The sequence below is a fragment of the Zonotrichia albicollis genome, chromosome 8 (genome assembly GCF_047830755.1).
Source record: "Zonotrichia albicollis isolate bZonAlb1 chromosome 8, bZonAlb1.hap1, whole genome shotgun sequence".
NCBI lineage: Eukaryota > Metazoa > Chordata > Aves > Passeriformes > Passerellidae > Zonotrichia > Zonotrichia albicollis.
In genome coordinates, this window is record NC_133826.1 from 9,709,417 (window position 1) to 9,722,373 (window position 12,957).

At 48.8% G+C, this 12,957-nt stretch overlaps 2 protein-coding genes across 2 annotated transcripts in view; both read left to right on the forward strand.

Annotated features, from left to right (window-relative positions):
- The window catches only part of GPBP1L1 (GC-rich promoter binding protein 1 like 1), a 31,213-nt gene extending 24,391 nt beyond the window's left edge, over positions 1-6,822 (forward strand). Inside the window, exons 8-12 of the mRNA XM_074545884.1 lie at positions 738-878; positions 4,382-4,540; positions 5,280-5,404; positions 6,270-6,372; positions 6,612-6,822. Coding sequence (XP_074401985.1) covers positions 738-878; positions 4,382-4,540; positions 5,280-5,404; positions 6,270-6,372; positions 6,612-6,758 — 675 coding nt within the window. The 3' untranslated portion in view covers positions 6,759-6,822. The remainder of the gene's footprint in view (positions 1-737; positions 879-4,381; positions 4,541-5,279; positions 5,405-6,269; positions 6,373-6,611) is intronic.
- A 149-nt stretch (positions 6,823-6,971) lies between these two features.
- Positions 6,972-12,442, forward strand: CCDC17 (coiled-coil domain containing 17). The gene is made up of 10 exons (XM_074545883.1): positions 6,972-9,306; positions 9,412-9,604; positions 9,828-10,019; positions 10,110-10,239; positions 10,354-10,477; positions 10,566-10,625; positions 10,705-10,835; positions 10,924-11,046; positions 11,292-11,461; positions 11,757-12,442. Exons 1-10 carry the CDS (start codon positions 9,080-9,082, stop codon positions 11,895-11,897), a joined length of 1,491 nt encoding a protein of 496 aa, XP_074401984.1. The 5' UTR covers positions 6,972-9,079; the 3' UTR covers positions 11,898-12,442.
- Positions 12,443-12,957: the final 515 nt, after the last annotated feature.

Sequence of the window (12,957 nt, forward strand, 5' to 3'; positions counted from 1 at the left end):
TCTCACTTCACTGTGTTTGTCCCTGACTGATAAGAGAGCTTCAAGAACAACATTCCAAGCAACAAAAACTTACCTTGAAGTCTTTGCTCTTCAGCCAAATGACCAGTATATTCAAAGGGATACTGCAGAGAGTATCCAGGCCAAAACAGCAAGTGATCCTGCGCTGTAATAAATTGGCTGCTTTTGCTTCTTTTTCTTGTTATTGTTGCTAAATTAGTGCAATGATGGACACTTTCAGGGCCCTAGGAAATAAATAATTTTCATTCTCACTCTAAACATAACTACTGCATGATGATCTTCACACAGGGAAACTTCCTGTCAAGTGATTGGAAGCCTTGTTTTGTGGTGTGCAGTGTCCTCCTAGAAATGTAATTTTAATTGGGATTTTTTTTTATTTCCCATCTGTGGGTAGCTGTAAGGTGAATTGCTTTACACAGTTGTGATTCCAATTAATGAAGGGCAATGCTGGATTTTCTCTGTGAGCTCTTAATGGTGTTTCACTGAAGGGTGGTGCCCATGAACCAGAATTGTGTGTGATTTGGGGAAAACAGAAGATGCCAGGGGAAAACAACGGGTGTTGAAATAAACGTGTTGAGACTGCTGTTGGAAAGGGAAGAAGAAAAGGAAATTCATACAACAGACAGAACAATGTTGCTTATTTATTTCAGTACTTGCAAGCAGCCCTTTCTCATGCCTTACCATTTACTGTTCTGTGTTTTGTGTTCTCTTCAATACAGCCAAGCCCATGGAAAGCCAACAGAAGTGAACATAAACCAGGCTCGCTGTCCTCCACCCGTGACTCTGCCTTTACCAGTCCAGTGTCTGTAACCAAACCAGCGGTACTGGCAAGCGGCTCAGTCCTCACCTCTCCCAAAGAGGTAAGGGTTGGGCTTGGGGATAGGCTGGGAGCTTTTGTACCTATCACCTACTAGAGCACAAACTCTAGTTTATGATAAAGCCCTCTCTGCATGTGGTACGTACCTTTGCACCCTTGAGGGATGACTCACTTGTACATTCTTAGCACATTCTGCCACATCAGTGATACACTAAAAGAAATAAAAATGGGGTTTATCTATCTGTAAAGCCATTGATGTTTGTTCAACTGTATTAGAATTTCCTTCCAGTAAAAAAAAAGCACTAATGCTTTAAGTGGTGTTGTGTAACAAGACATGCGTCAGCTTGGTGTTATGGGAGTGCAGACACCCTGAACTGATGTGAATAGGTAGGCAAATTGATTCCCATGATGTTTTTCAGTATAGGAAAGGAAGGGGAAGGAAGGTGATCTGCCTAATTTCCTTTCTCTGGAACAACAGCACAAGCACTCAGATCTGAGGGGGCTGAAGGAGTTTAACATGTGTACATATGACTTTTCAGCTACAGTATCTCTTTTTAATTTTGACATTGGAAGGAGGTAATCTGCTGAGATGGAAACTGACTTGCCCCTAGTTTTGGTCTGAAGTATAGAAAGAACCTTGAAATACAAATCTCTTAATATTTCAGCAATATCTGTGACAGAGCACAAGAAAAAATATGGAAATAGACTGTGGTAAATTCCTGGCCAGTGCAGCTGCTCTTTACAAGTTTGATTTGATGATCTTGGAAGTCTTTTCCAACCTTAATGATTTTGTGATTCTGTAAACGATGATTCACAACATCTGAAATCAGCTTGTTTTAACTGTAGAATTTGGGGATTTTTCTAGTTGTGCACTTGTCTTGTTCTGTTATAGGCATTACTTCTAAAATAAGGCCTTGTCATGTTTATGATTCTCTGCTTTGCAGACTTTACTTTGCAGCAACCTGCACTTTCCTGCCTTAGCCAGAGCTGAGTGTACAAGCAGTCATTAAAGGCAATGGTTAATACACAGGCACCTGTCACTTTGACAGATAGATCTTACACTCTGTTTCTTTCCCTTACCTTGCTTTTCTCTCTCTTTAGACCAAGTTCTTTGTGCTGCTGACAGCTTTCCTTTTGTGTAATGCACAGCACAGTATGGACAGTGTCAATATGTAAACTTCAACAGGCTTTCACCTCAGCAGGCGGGGAGAGGTGTTCACTTTGTATCACACAGAAGTAATGCCAGTGTTTCCTTCACCTGCCCCCAAAAGGGTCTACTGTGAAACTCCAGTCAGTGAAAGTGTTGGGTACCAACCTGAGAGCTAAACATAAAGAGCTTAAAAATTACTTCCAACTAAACTGGATACTTGCAATACATTTTTCTTTGAATCTGTTTGAGATTGAGATTATGAAAACACAGGTCTGTGGCCAGCAGATAGTACTGCAATCCTGGTTGTCCAGGACTATTACACTTCGTCTCTGGCTTTTTGTTTCTGAAAGGGGGCAAATGCACCTCCTTCAGAAGTGGTAAAAATAGCACCTTTATTCATAGGAGACCACAGTGTGTTGAAAACTAAAAGGGTGCCAAGTAACACTGGCCCTGTCCCTTACAAGCCAGTCTAAGACAACTGAGCTCACAATACAGCCTGAGTTCTTAAAATGAATTCAGGATGACTTTTCTGGAAGAGTAGCCATCTGTGTTACATAGACATCAGAACAAATCTGATGTGTAGTGAGGTGATGTGTAGTGCTCTCCTTCATAAAAACCAAAACACACAAAAAAAAGCAACCCCAAAAGACAGAGATGCCTTATGTTTCAGTCAAAGGGCTCAGCTTACTTTAGAAGAGATGCCAGTTTACTATTTTAGTGCTAAAGAAGAATATTTTGTAAAACATAACCCTTCTACAAAAAGTTATGCATAAAACCAGAATTGAGGTGAAATTCATTCCCTTTCAGAAATCTGTTGTTTCTAAACTTGAGCTGTAACTGTCTTCCCCTGATGTGTAGAAATTAAATTTTAGTACCTCAGTAGTTTATTAGAGATTAAAACAGCCACTAGCAAAGAGTTCAAGTTGAGTATTTCAGATTACCAGAAGACATGTCATTTTAGTCTCCTTTGTTCATTGTTACCTTCTGTCACTGCAGTCAAACTAATAGTTACATTGAGAGCTTAATTTCACTCTTGTGTTGGCTTTTTACCATGATAGTTGCAGTCACTCATTAGGTCTGTTACAACTGCTGATTTGTTTCTTACTGTGTTGAATTAGACAAAATCTGGAAGGTCTGCCTGAGAAATTACTTCCAAGCTGCACTTACTTCCTTGCAGGCTTTATTTCACACCAGTGTTTTACATGCAACAGCCATTGGAAATACAAGCAGCAGTTGCTGCCTTGTTTTTGGTCTAGTTCCCTTGATCTTTGCTCAGAGCAGTGAGTGTGATAAAAATTTTTGGCACAGGAGATTCATTTTGAAGAGCCTGAATTTGCAGCCTTCCCCCGCAGCTTCAAAAAAAGTGTGTGGGGAGAAAAACACTACAAACTTGAGGAAATTTTACTGGTTTAATCTTGATTTCTTAAAAATCAAAGCATGTACATGAAGAAAAAGTAGTTTTGCATGCAAGATTCTGGTGTCAGTTACCCATAATAATGATTAAATTCCTCATTGTTTTAGAGTAGCCAGACATGAACTCCAGCAGGAAGTTAAGATACTGGGAACTTTCCCATAACATGTTCTTAGATTCCTTTTGTGTGCCCAGTCAAAACATGGAACAGATAAAATTGAAAGCTCACCTTGGTTAGCAGTGCTTCTATTGCAGGATCATGGCCAGATACTGCCAATGGGCCTGGTTCACAGACTCCAGATTATTAAGAAAGCTTGAACATTGTGGAAGAGCCCAGGAGGTTTTGTGTTCCTGCACTGAGCTGAGCAGGTTTCCCACAGGCTCCAGGGCTGTCTGTGTCTGGCTCCACACTGAACCAGCTGGGCTGAGTGCACAGAGGCAGCAGCTGGCAGCATTCTCTCCAGGGGAGGATTCCAAGGCTGTGGCTGCCTGTTCGCACCCAGCTGTGGTTAGTTAAGGATGTGACCACTCCCTGAAAGGAGATTACCCTCCCATAGCTTAATTTCAGGGTAGAGTCTGTCAGGATGACTTAAAACACAAATATGAACTGAGTCTGATCAGCTTCGTTTGTTAATTTTTGTAGGGCAGGAATCCTGCATGAAGTTTTTTGCCCTAATAATCTGTTGTAGGCACCAGCTTGCTCGAGAATTACATTACAAAGGAACAAAATAAACATATTCATGGCCATGTGAATTGACTCCTAGGGGAAGAAAAGAAATTGAGTTGATAATAATACATGGGAGAAGTGAATGTGCAACACCCATTGGTATTTTGATGGGAATTTGACATTAGGTTGGGGCTTTTTGAGGGGTTAAGAGCCACCCAAGGAACTGATGAGTGTTTGAAAGGTGTAAGCACAGGCACTGAAGAGGCCTCAGGTTTGCAGCAGTGCAGTTTGATGTCTGTGTTCTCCCTCCCTGTGCAGAGTCCTTCCAGCACCACCCCTCCCATCGAGATCTGCTCCTCACGCCTGACGAAGCTGATGCGCCGGACCACTGACAAAAAGAGCGAATTCCTGAAGGCACTGAAGGATGATAGAAATGGGGAGATAACAGAAAACAGGGAATGTGACAAGCTGGATGATGTAAGACCACTGTCCTTGCTGTGTATACAATCATTACTGTTGAAGGAGTTGGGGCTGAAAAAGCCCTGAGCAGTGCATGTAATTCAGGCTCTGGAAGAGGAAGGGAATGACTCCCACTGGTCTGGCATACCTGCCAAGGGAAATAGTGCACAGCAGTGATGGAGGGAGATGTGTAGCACAGTGAAATGCAAGTGGATAAGGAATAAATGAGGTGGAAGGGAAGGTCACAGACACTGAAGGCAATCTAGATTTTTTGCAAGGATTCCTTAAGGAGAGGAACAGTATCATATTTTAACATCTCAAGTTGCTTTCCAACTTCCCTGTCAAACTGCATTCACAGAAAAGTAGAATTTTGTGCTTGTGAAAGGTGCAGGAATGTGGCTCAAGTTTCAGAGGCTCAGACCAGACCCCCAAATGTATAGATCCGTGCCTTAATGTGTATGTAATGTGTGTCCTTGGGAGCATTTAATTCTCATTTTTATTGCTGTCACTCTGAGCTGCTGGTGATGGCTTTGCAATGCCAGCACTCACTCCCTTGGCACAGCAGCACAGGCCACCAAATGTCCTTTGTCCTGTGTTGTCCTGTCACAGCCAGGTACATGTTGCTGCAGCTTCTGTGAAAAACACTGGCTCAAGGTGAAAGGCTTGGCTGGACTTTCAAAGGCAGAAGCTTGAACTTGGAACCGTGCTGTTGGCACAGTCTGTGCAAGCACACTTTGATGGTTTTATTTTTCTTTAGATGGAGAGCAACAGCACACCAGAACCAAAGGAAAACTGGGAAGAGAACTGCCATCAGAATGGCCTTTCTCTCCCTTTGCCAGAGGAGGGGGAAAACCTCTCCCATTCATTGGAAGCAGAACACAGGTGAGTCAATGGCAGAATAGTGTCTGGAGTAAGGGAGGGTGAATCCTTGGGCTGTGTGGGGAGAAGGAAACAATTTTGAGGAAAACTCTGTTTTTGGGAAGCAGCAGTGGCTGTGTTTCTATGAGAAAGGAAGTGTATGGGCTTTGTGACTAGTACTGGACTGGGTGGGGTCTTATTGAAAGTAAAACAAGACACCAATGACAGATGAGCCAAGGCTTTTCCAAGGTCTGTAATTAAATTCCAGTGCTTCTTTAATGCCACATCCCCATGTGTTAATGCTGCCTGGAGATATTTATCTGCCCACAGTGGGAGTCAGCATGAACCAAGGGTGATTCTGGTTAATTTGCAAGCAGGTGTCCTAAATGTAATGATTTGAAGACACACACCACACTTTGTTTGCACTTAGAATACTCCTGTGCTCTTTTACATGCTGTAAAAGTGGAGGAGAGTTAGGAAAATATTTACCTGGTATCTCAGGCTGTATCTCACGTCAGTGAGTAAGCAGTGTGAGCATCTGGTGCAAGCAGATAGTAAGGTTCAGGAGATTCTGAGCTGTGATATTGGCTTGGTTGCCTCATGTCCTTCTTCAGTGTCCTTGAGTTAGAATTTCAAATCCCTGCCTTCCACCAGGCTGGTTATGTACCCATTGTACAGCGCTGCTGATGGTTAAATATTTGTAAAGGACATTGAAAAATGGTGGGTAAACACAAAGGAATGTTGAAGTGGTCTGTGATAGAGAAGATTCCCTGGTGAATTTGGAGTGATTTACTACAAAACCTTGCTTTTCATGGACAAAGGGTTCCTTCCTTTGCCATTGTTCCCTTGATTTAGTTCTCCATGTCCCTTTTATTTTCTCCACAATCAGGTTATTGAAAGAAATGGGATGGCAGGAATATCCTGAAAATGATGAAAACTACCTTCCCCTCACGGAGGATGAGCTCAAAGAGTTCCAGATTAAATCAGAGCAGGTATGTTTACAGCTCTTGCTACTTGTGACTGCTCTTCTTCCTCTCCTTTCTCAAGGGCTTGTTCTTAAGCGTGCTCAGCAGGACCAAGCATTTAAGGGAGAATGTAGTAGAATGGATGATTCTGCATTATCCATGTGTGCATACACAGTTAAATGTGGCATTCATGTCCACCACAGAGGGTTGGTGACAGTTGCTCTCCACACTTCTGCTCCTTTTAAAACTTCCTTTCATTCCTACAGCGAAGAAGAAACGGATTTGGGAAGAATGGATTTCTGCAGGGCCGCGGCTCCAGCCTGTTGTTCCACTGGGGAAGCACTTTTAAGACAAAGATTGAGGACTCAGACACAGAAACAAGTAGCAGCGAAACGTCAGATGACGATGCCTGAAAACTGGGCACAATAAAATTAAAATAAATAAAACCAACCCAATAAAACTCAGTTCATAGTTCAACACGTGTTTGGGGTTGTATAAACTAAACAGAGTTTATTCTGTCTCCAGTCTGTTCAGTTTTTTCTTTTGTTGTTGATACTTCATGCACAAGGGAAATAATTGTATCCCAAAGAAGAGAGAAATTGGCTTCTTTAGCTTTTTCTTTTGGTTTTGCCCTAATGCTTACTAGAAGTTTGTGCAGCTAGCAAATTTTGACAAAAATCCCTTGTGGGGCAGTGCACAAGTTCAGTCGTGTGAGCAGGACACAAGTGGCTGACTGATCTCTGCAACAACAAGCTTCTAACAGTGCCGCCGCATTGCCCAGCGCGCGGTAACGGTGTGCTAAAACAATCATTGTCGATGACAAAATGGCTTTTGAAGTTCTAATTATGTTAAATTAATGCTAATAACATGAATATTTTATTTTATTTTATTTTTTGGCGGCTCGGGGAGCTTCATCACTTAACCAGGCGTTTGTGGTTTTCTTTTTTTTTTTTTTTTTTGGGTACAGCTGTAAAATATTTGGATATAGGAATTGTTTGTGTTCTTCTTCTTGCAGCCTTGATATTCAGGGTGGATTGTAAAATATAAATTTTTTGTGAGATTTCAAAGATTAAGATTATTTTGATAACATTATTTACAGATTTTAAAAAGTGACTATCACATTGAGTCTGTATGAGGGGGAAAAACTACTGCATCAAAAATAACTAACTTGGAATAAATATTTTGCATCAGTTTGCCAATTCTAATTGTCTTTCTTATGTAAGAGAAGCTTTCCTCTAAGGGACCTGCAACTTTGGGGGTTCAGTAGCACTGGGGATAAACAGTTTCTTCTCCCGCTCTATTTTTCCACTTGGCAAACATTGCTGTAGTGCTCAGACTGCAGGAGCTGAACTCTTCCTTTAAGAAGGGAGAGGGAGAACAATGCTGAGATGACAGTCCATATCTGGGGATTTTTTTTAAAGAAAATAACTCAAAATTATCTTCTACTAAAGCAGTTTGCTTTTTTTTCCGCTTCATACAAAATGGTGAAGCTCGACCGGTCGGTGTCACTTGTTCCTAGTGCAATGCTGCTGTTTATGTTCACAACGTGGCAAGGGAATGTCTGAATCCAAAGCTGTTTTCATTGAAATCTTTTTTAAAAATTCATGAAAACATTTCTATTAGATTAAAAAGAATTTTACAAACAACTCACTTGTGGCCTAAGCTATTTTAGTGTCTGGTGTAAGTTCAGCTTGTGCACAAAGGTTTTGGATTGGAAAGTGCTCTGGGGTTGTGCAGTGTTTGCAGGGGGGTTGGACAGAGTCACAGAAAACCTGGTCTTGCTGACCTGAGGGGGTTTGTCCCAAGGTTGTGCCTGTGTGTTTTTAACCCACTCCTGGCCAGGCAGAGAGGACAGAGGTGTAAGAAAACGATAACATTTAGTCCTGAATCTTTGCATCTGGATCCAAGGGTGCATGCTCAGCATTATCGGGTGTAAGTCTGCTACCTGTGCTTCTAGCTCCTGCTGGCTCTGCAGTGAACCCCAGAGGAGAGGGGCAGTGGAGCATTTCTTCATCCCTGTGCTCTGGAAACCAGGGTCCAGGGGCTGAGGCTGCCTGGGAGTGCTTGGGAGGTGCTGGGGCTCCTGTACGACTTTGCACAAACCATCTTGTTCCTTCTGAATATTCAACCACTGCTTTTGTCTGGAAGAGCCTATCCATTTTTTAAAATTTAACTTCCTATATCCTGTATTTAAACCAAGTTATGCAGATCTGTGTGCTCTGATCTCAAGAACTGGGGTAAATTTAAAAACCCCTTCACCTGAGATCCATGCTGACATCCACTTGGACTGGGGGAATTTGATTGCTGAGCACTCTGGAGTGGGACTGGCCTGGCCTGTGTGTGCCAGGAGCTCCTTGTGCTTCACCTGACCCTCCTGTGGGCTGTGCAGGGTTTAAACATTGATTAAACTTTGGAGGTGGCAGTGGCAGCCCCTGGGTGAACCTGGCAGGGCAAGTCCCCATCCATCAAATGGCAGCTTTTTCCTGAGCAAATACTGAGTACCACTGGCAGTCAGGTGAGGGGAAAAGCTGGCAGGGACTTGCCAGGCAGAGCTCACGTGGGTGCAGGGATGGAATGCAGGGAGCTTTTTTGAGAAAAAGAGCAGGGCCTGGACACCTGTGGCAAGAAAGGGCAGAAGAAGCTATTTCACCTCTCTGTGGAGGTTCCCCTTAGTCTAAAATCTGCTAAGTGGGAGCTGCTGCAAGGGGCACTCCTGGACAGCGCCAGGGCAAGCATGGCTGTCAGTGAGCACTTTGTAACCTCAGAGGGACACGGGGCAGCAGGGCCTCCCTCATCTTGTTTTCTGTGGATTGCTCTGGTGCCTCAGCGATATTTTTCCCCCATTCCAGTGCCCGTGGTAAACAGTGGGAATGTCCTGGGCTGGGGGCGGGGCCCTCCAGCGTCCAGCATAGCAACAGTGGCTTCAAACACTGCAGCCACCGCCGCCACCGCCAGCAGCAGGTCTGTGCACACTTCAGCCTGTCCCGGGGTACCAGCCCCGAGGGGGGACCCCCTCTGCCTGTCAGGGTGGCCTCCCCAAGTGACTCCACCCGCTCTGCTTCCCAGGGTGTTGGACATGGGGCCCTTCCTGTGCCCCCGCTGCCGCTTGGCGTTCAGGTCCCGACCGCTGCTGCGGGTGCACATGGAGAAGCTGTGCCTCGGGCCCACGGCACCCAGCAGCAGCTCCGGCCTCCGTGGGGGGAACCCGCTGCCTGCGGAGGGAGCGCAGGGCACGGCAAGGAAACCACAGGACTTGTCGGTAGTGTGGAGCTGGGTCTGGCACAGAATGGGGATGGGGACAGGTGCTGGGCTGGGAAACTGGGAATCACATCCTGGATCCAGCTGGGTAAGCCTCCATCTTCCCATGTCTGCACCACACAGGCAGCCCTTGGTGCTTATTTTGCTGAAACCAGAAAAGAACATTATTGAGGGGGAAATTGGGGGAGGGAGTGTCACCTTTTTCTTCCCTTTGTGTCTGCGAGGCCGGAGTGTCCCAAAATACGGACAACGCTGAGCCACGCCATCACTTTGTGCCTCGTGGGGTCGCACCAGCTCCGCGGGGACAGCAGGGACCAGGGCGGGCACGGGGAGCTCCCCTGGGGGATGTGCTGACCCCCCGCGAGAGGGCCTTGCTCCGCACGGCCAACCCCACCGCTAGGAGGCTGCCAGGGGAGGTACGGTGAATCCTGAATGCCAGGGCGGACAGCAGCAGCCCCAGGGCTGCGGGCCAGCCCCTCCTTCCCGCTGACCCCCGTGTGCCGCAGGGAGAGCCCCCCCGGCAGCTGCCCCCACGGCAGGAACAGCGGCAGCCGCCGCAGGAGCTGCTGGAAGCCCACGAACGCCAGGTGGCTGAGATCCGGGCCAGAACCCGGCAGCTGGAGCGGCAGAGAGAGGGTAGGGCCCGGCAATGGTTTTGGGGTGCTGGGGAGGCTCGTATGGGATGCAGTAACCCCAATAGTGGGGCTGTGGGGGCCGTGCTGAGCCCCCCGGCCTCTCACGGTCCCTCAGGGCTGTGCCGGCAGCTGGCGACCCTGGGGGCCAGAGCTGAGCAGGGGGAGCCCGAGCAGGGGGAGCCCGAGCCGAGCCAAGGCCTGAGGGACCAGGCCGGACATGTCCGAACAGCACAGCACCGGTGAGGCCTGAGGGGGTCACGGCACAGCTCTGGCCCTGCGGGGTGCTCTCGATCAAGGCTCCCTCACCCCCAGCTATCTCCTCCCCAGGGCCACCCTAGACCTCGACACCCTCCTTCCACCCGCAGGGCCGCTCGCGGCCGAGGCCAGGTGAGGTCTGTGGGCAATGGCGGCTCCGAGCGGAGCGCCCAGCCGAGCCCGGGCAATGGCTGAGCCGGGGCTCCGGCAGGGCACTGCGAGTGTCCTACTTGCACTCCGGGGGACACGACCCGGCCATCCTGGACCAGCTCCTCCACCTCCAGCTGGAGGCCACGGTGCTGGAGAAAGGAACGGCGGGGCTGCACAGGGGTAGGCAGATGGGTAAGCGCCATCACCAGGCCCAGGCCTGTCCCCCATCAGTTACCACGGCCCCAGACAGCAGCTGAGGCACCCCGGGCTGTGCCAGCAGAGCCCCCCAGCACTGGCACTCACAGTCTGGATGCAGCACTACTGGCCATGGAGCTGGAGAACCAGCGTCTGGAAGATGAACTGTTGGCACTGAAGGTCAGAAGGGAGAGGAGAGCAGATGCTGGTAGGTGATGCGTTCCTCATCTGCCCCCCACAGCCCCCAGCTGCCTCTGTGGCTGCAGTATCAGAGCTCTGGGCTGGAGATGGCTCCTGGAAATACTGGCAGGTGGAGGGGGGTTGCAGCTCGGGGTGGGTTCTCTGCAGTGAGCAGGGAGAGTCCTGGTCCCATGGAGCCCTGAACACGGGCCTGGTGAGGTGCCAGGAAAATGGCTGCTGTAAACCCCACGGTGACCAAATGCTGTTGGCCAGGCTCACGGGCAGCCCAGTGGCACACGCAGGAACTGGCCCGGCTCCAGGCAGAGGTGGGGATGCTGCGATGCCACGCAGAGCAGACAAGGCCATGGATGCACCCCTCTGTCTGCCCTTACCCTGTAGCCCACCCACTGCCACCAGCCCTTGCTGTGCCAGAACTTCTCATGGTAAGAGCCTCAGCCCAGGGCAACTTCCAGCTCTCCAAGGAGGAGAGGGAAGTTGGGATTGGGCTGCCAGCTGGGATGGGATGGTGGGTATGGAGGTACAAGCTTGGGGATATTTAGGAACAGCTCCCTTTGCTGCACTTGGGGATAGAGCCACTGGGGCAGGAGGTGAGTCCCCACCAGTGCTGGACCAGGGGTGTGATTTGCTCTGCACACCCCATGCCACATGTGAGGGGCCAGGCAGCTCCCACCCTGCCAGGACCCTCCTCCCCCTGACATCACTTTTTTCCTTTCCCAGGAGCCCCCCAGGCCAGCACTGGGGCCTGGCAGAGCCACAGCCCATGTGCCCCCCGGACACCCCCTCACCCCCTTTGTGGCCCTGGAGGACCCTCCTCCTGCTCAGGAGCCCCCAGCACAGGACAGGGCTCCCCAAAGGTGAGCCAGGAACAGGCCATGACCCCACTGGACTGCCCTGCCACCCCCTCCAGCAGCAAACTGGGGCTCCAGTACCTGTTAGGGTGATGAAGGCAAAAGCTGTGTTCCAGCTGCAGAGATGGGTTCAGGGACCAGTTGTGCAGCTGGTACCAGGATCCCACAGTGCTGGGGTGGGTGGAAGTGTATGGGATCACTGCTGGGACCAAAGAGGCTCTGGGCATTTCAGCAGGAAAAGGACAGGCAAACCCCCAAGCCAGCAGCAAACTGACAGCTCAGCCTCCACCTCAACACAGAGCCCACAGCCAAAGGAGTGGTTCAACCACTCCTGCTCACAACAGTGGTTTGGGGACAGGCAGAGGGCACAGAGGAATAAAATAAATTCCCTGTCCTCAGGCACATCCCCACATGCAGCCCTCTGTAGGGAAAGCCTAACCCAGGGCATGCACAGCTCAGTCCTAGGAACCAGCACAGAAGCCACAGCCAGCTTTACAAAGTGTCAGAGGCCCTGTGCTACATGTTTAATAAAAGGCTTCAGCTCTTTGCTTTTCACTTCTTGGCCTTTTTTTATACACACAACCCAGGGCAGGGTCCCAGCCCCACCTGGGCACTCCAGCTGGCTCAGGGGACAGCCCTGCTGCCCCTGTCCCCAACCATCAGCACCTGCTCCTGCACTCCCCACCTGCTCCCTCCTCCCTCTTTCTTTATCAGCCTCCCCCACCATCTTTAGGCTGCTCAAAGCTGAGGAGGCACTATCAGAACCCACTTAGGTTCAGCCTGGAATGAACAAAACACAGCCCCAGCTGTGACAAGGGCCCAGCAGATGAAAAAAAGGTCAGGTCCCTGGACAAGACAGTGAAGCTCAGGCAATGCTCTCCTTCCCTGCAGCAGCCAGCCCTGCCTGGCCCATCCAACCCTCTGCTCCTAAGGAGGCAGATGTGGGTGCAAATGCTGAAATTAAAGGGAGCATGAGCCCTGCAGTGGGCCAGGGCTGAGACCTGCAGCCCAGGGGGACAGCCAGGAGCTGAGGCTGGAACCTGTCACAGGAGAAAGGTCAAAATAGGGAC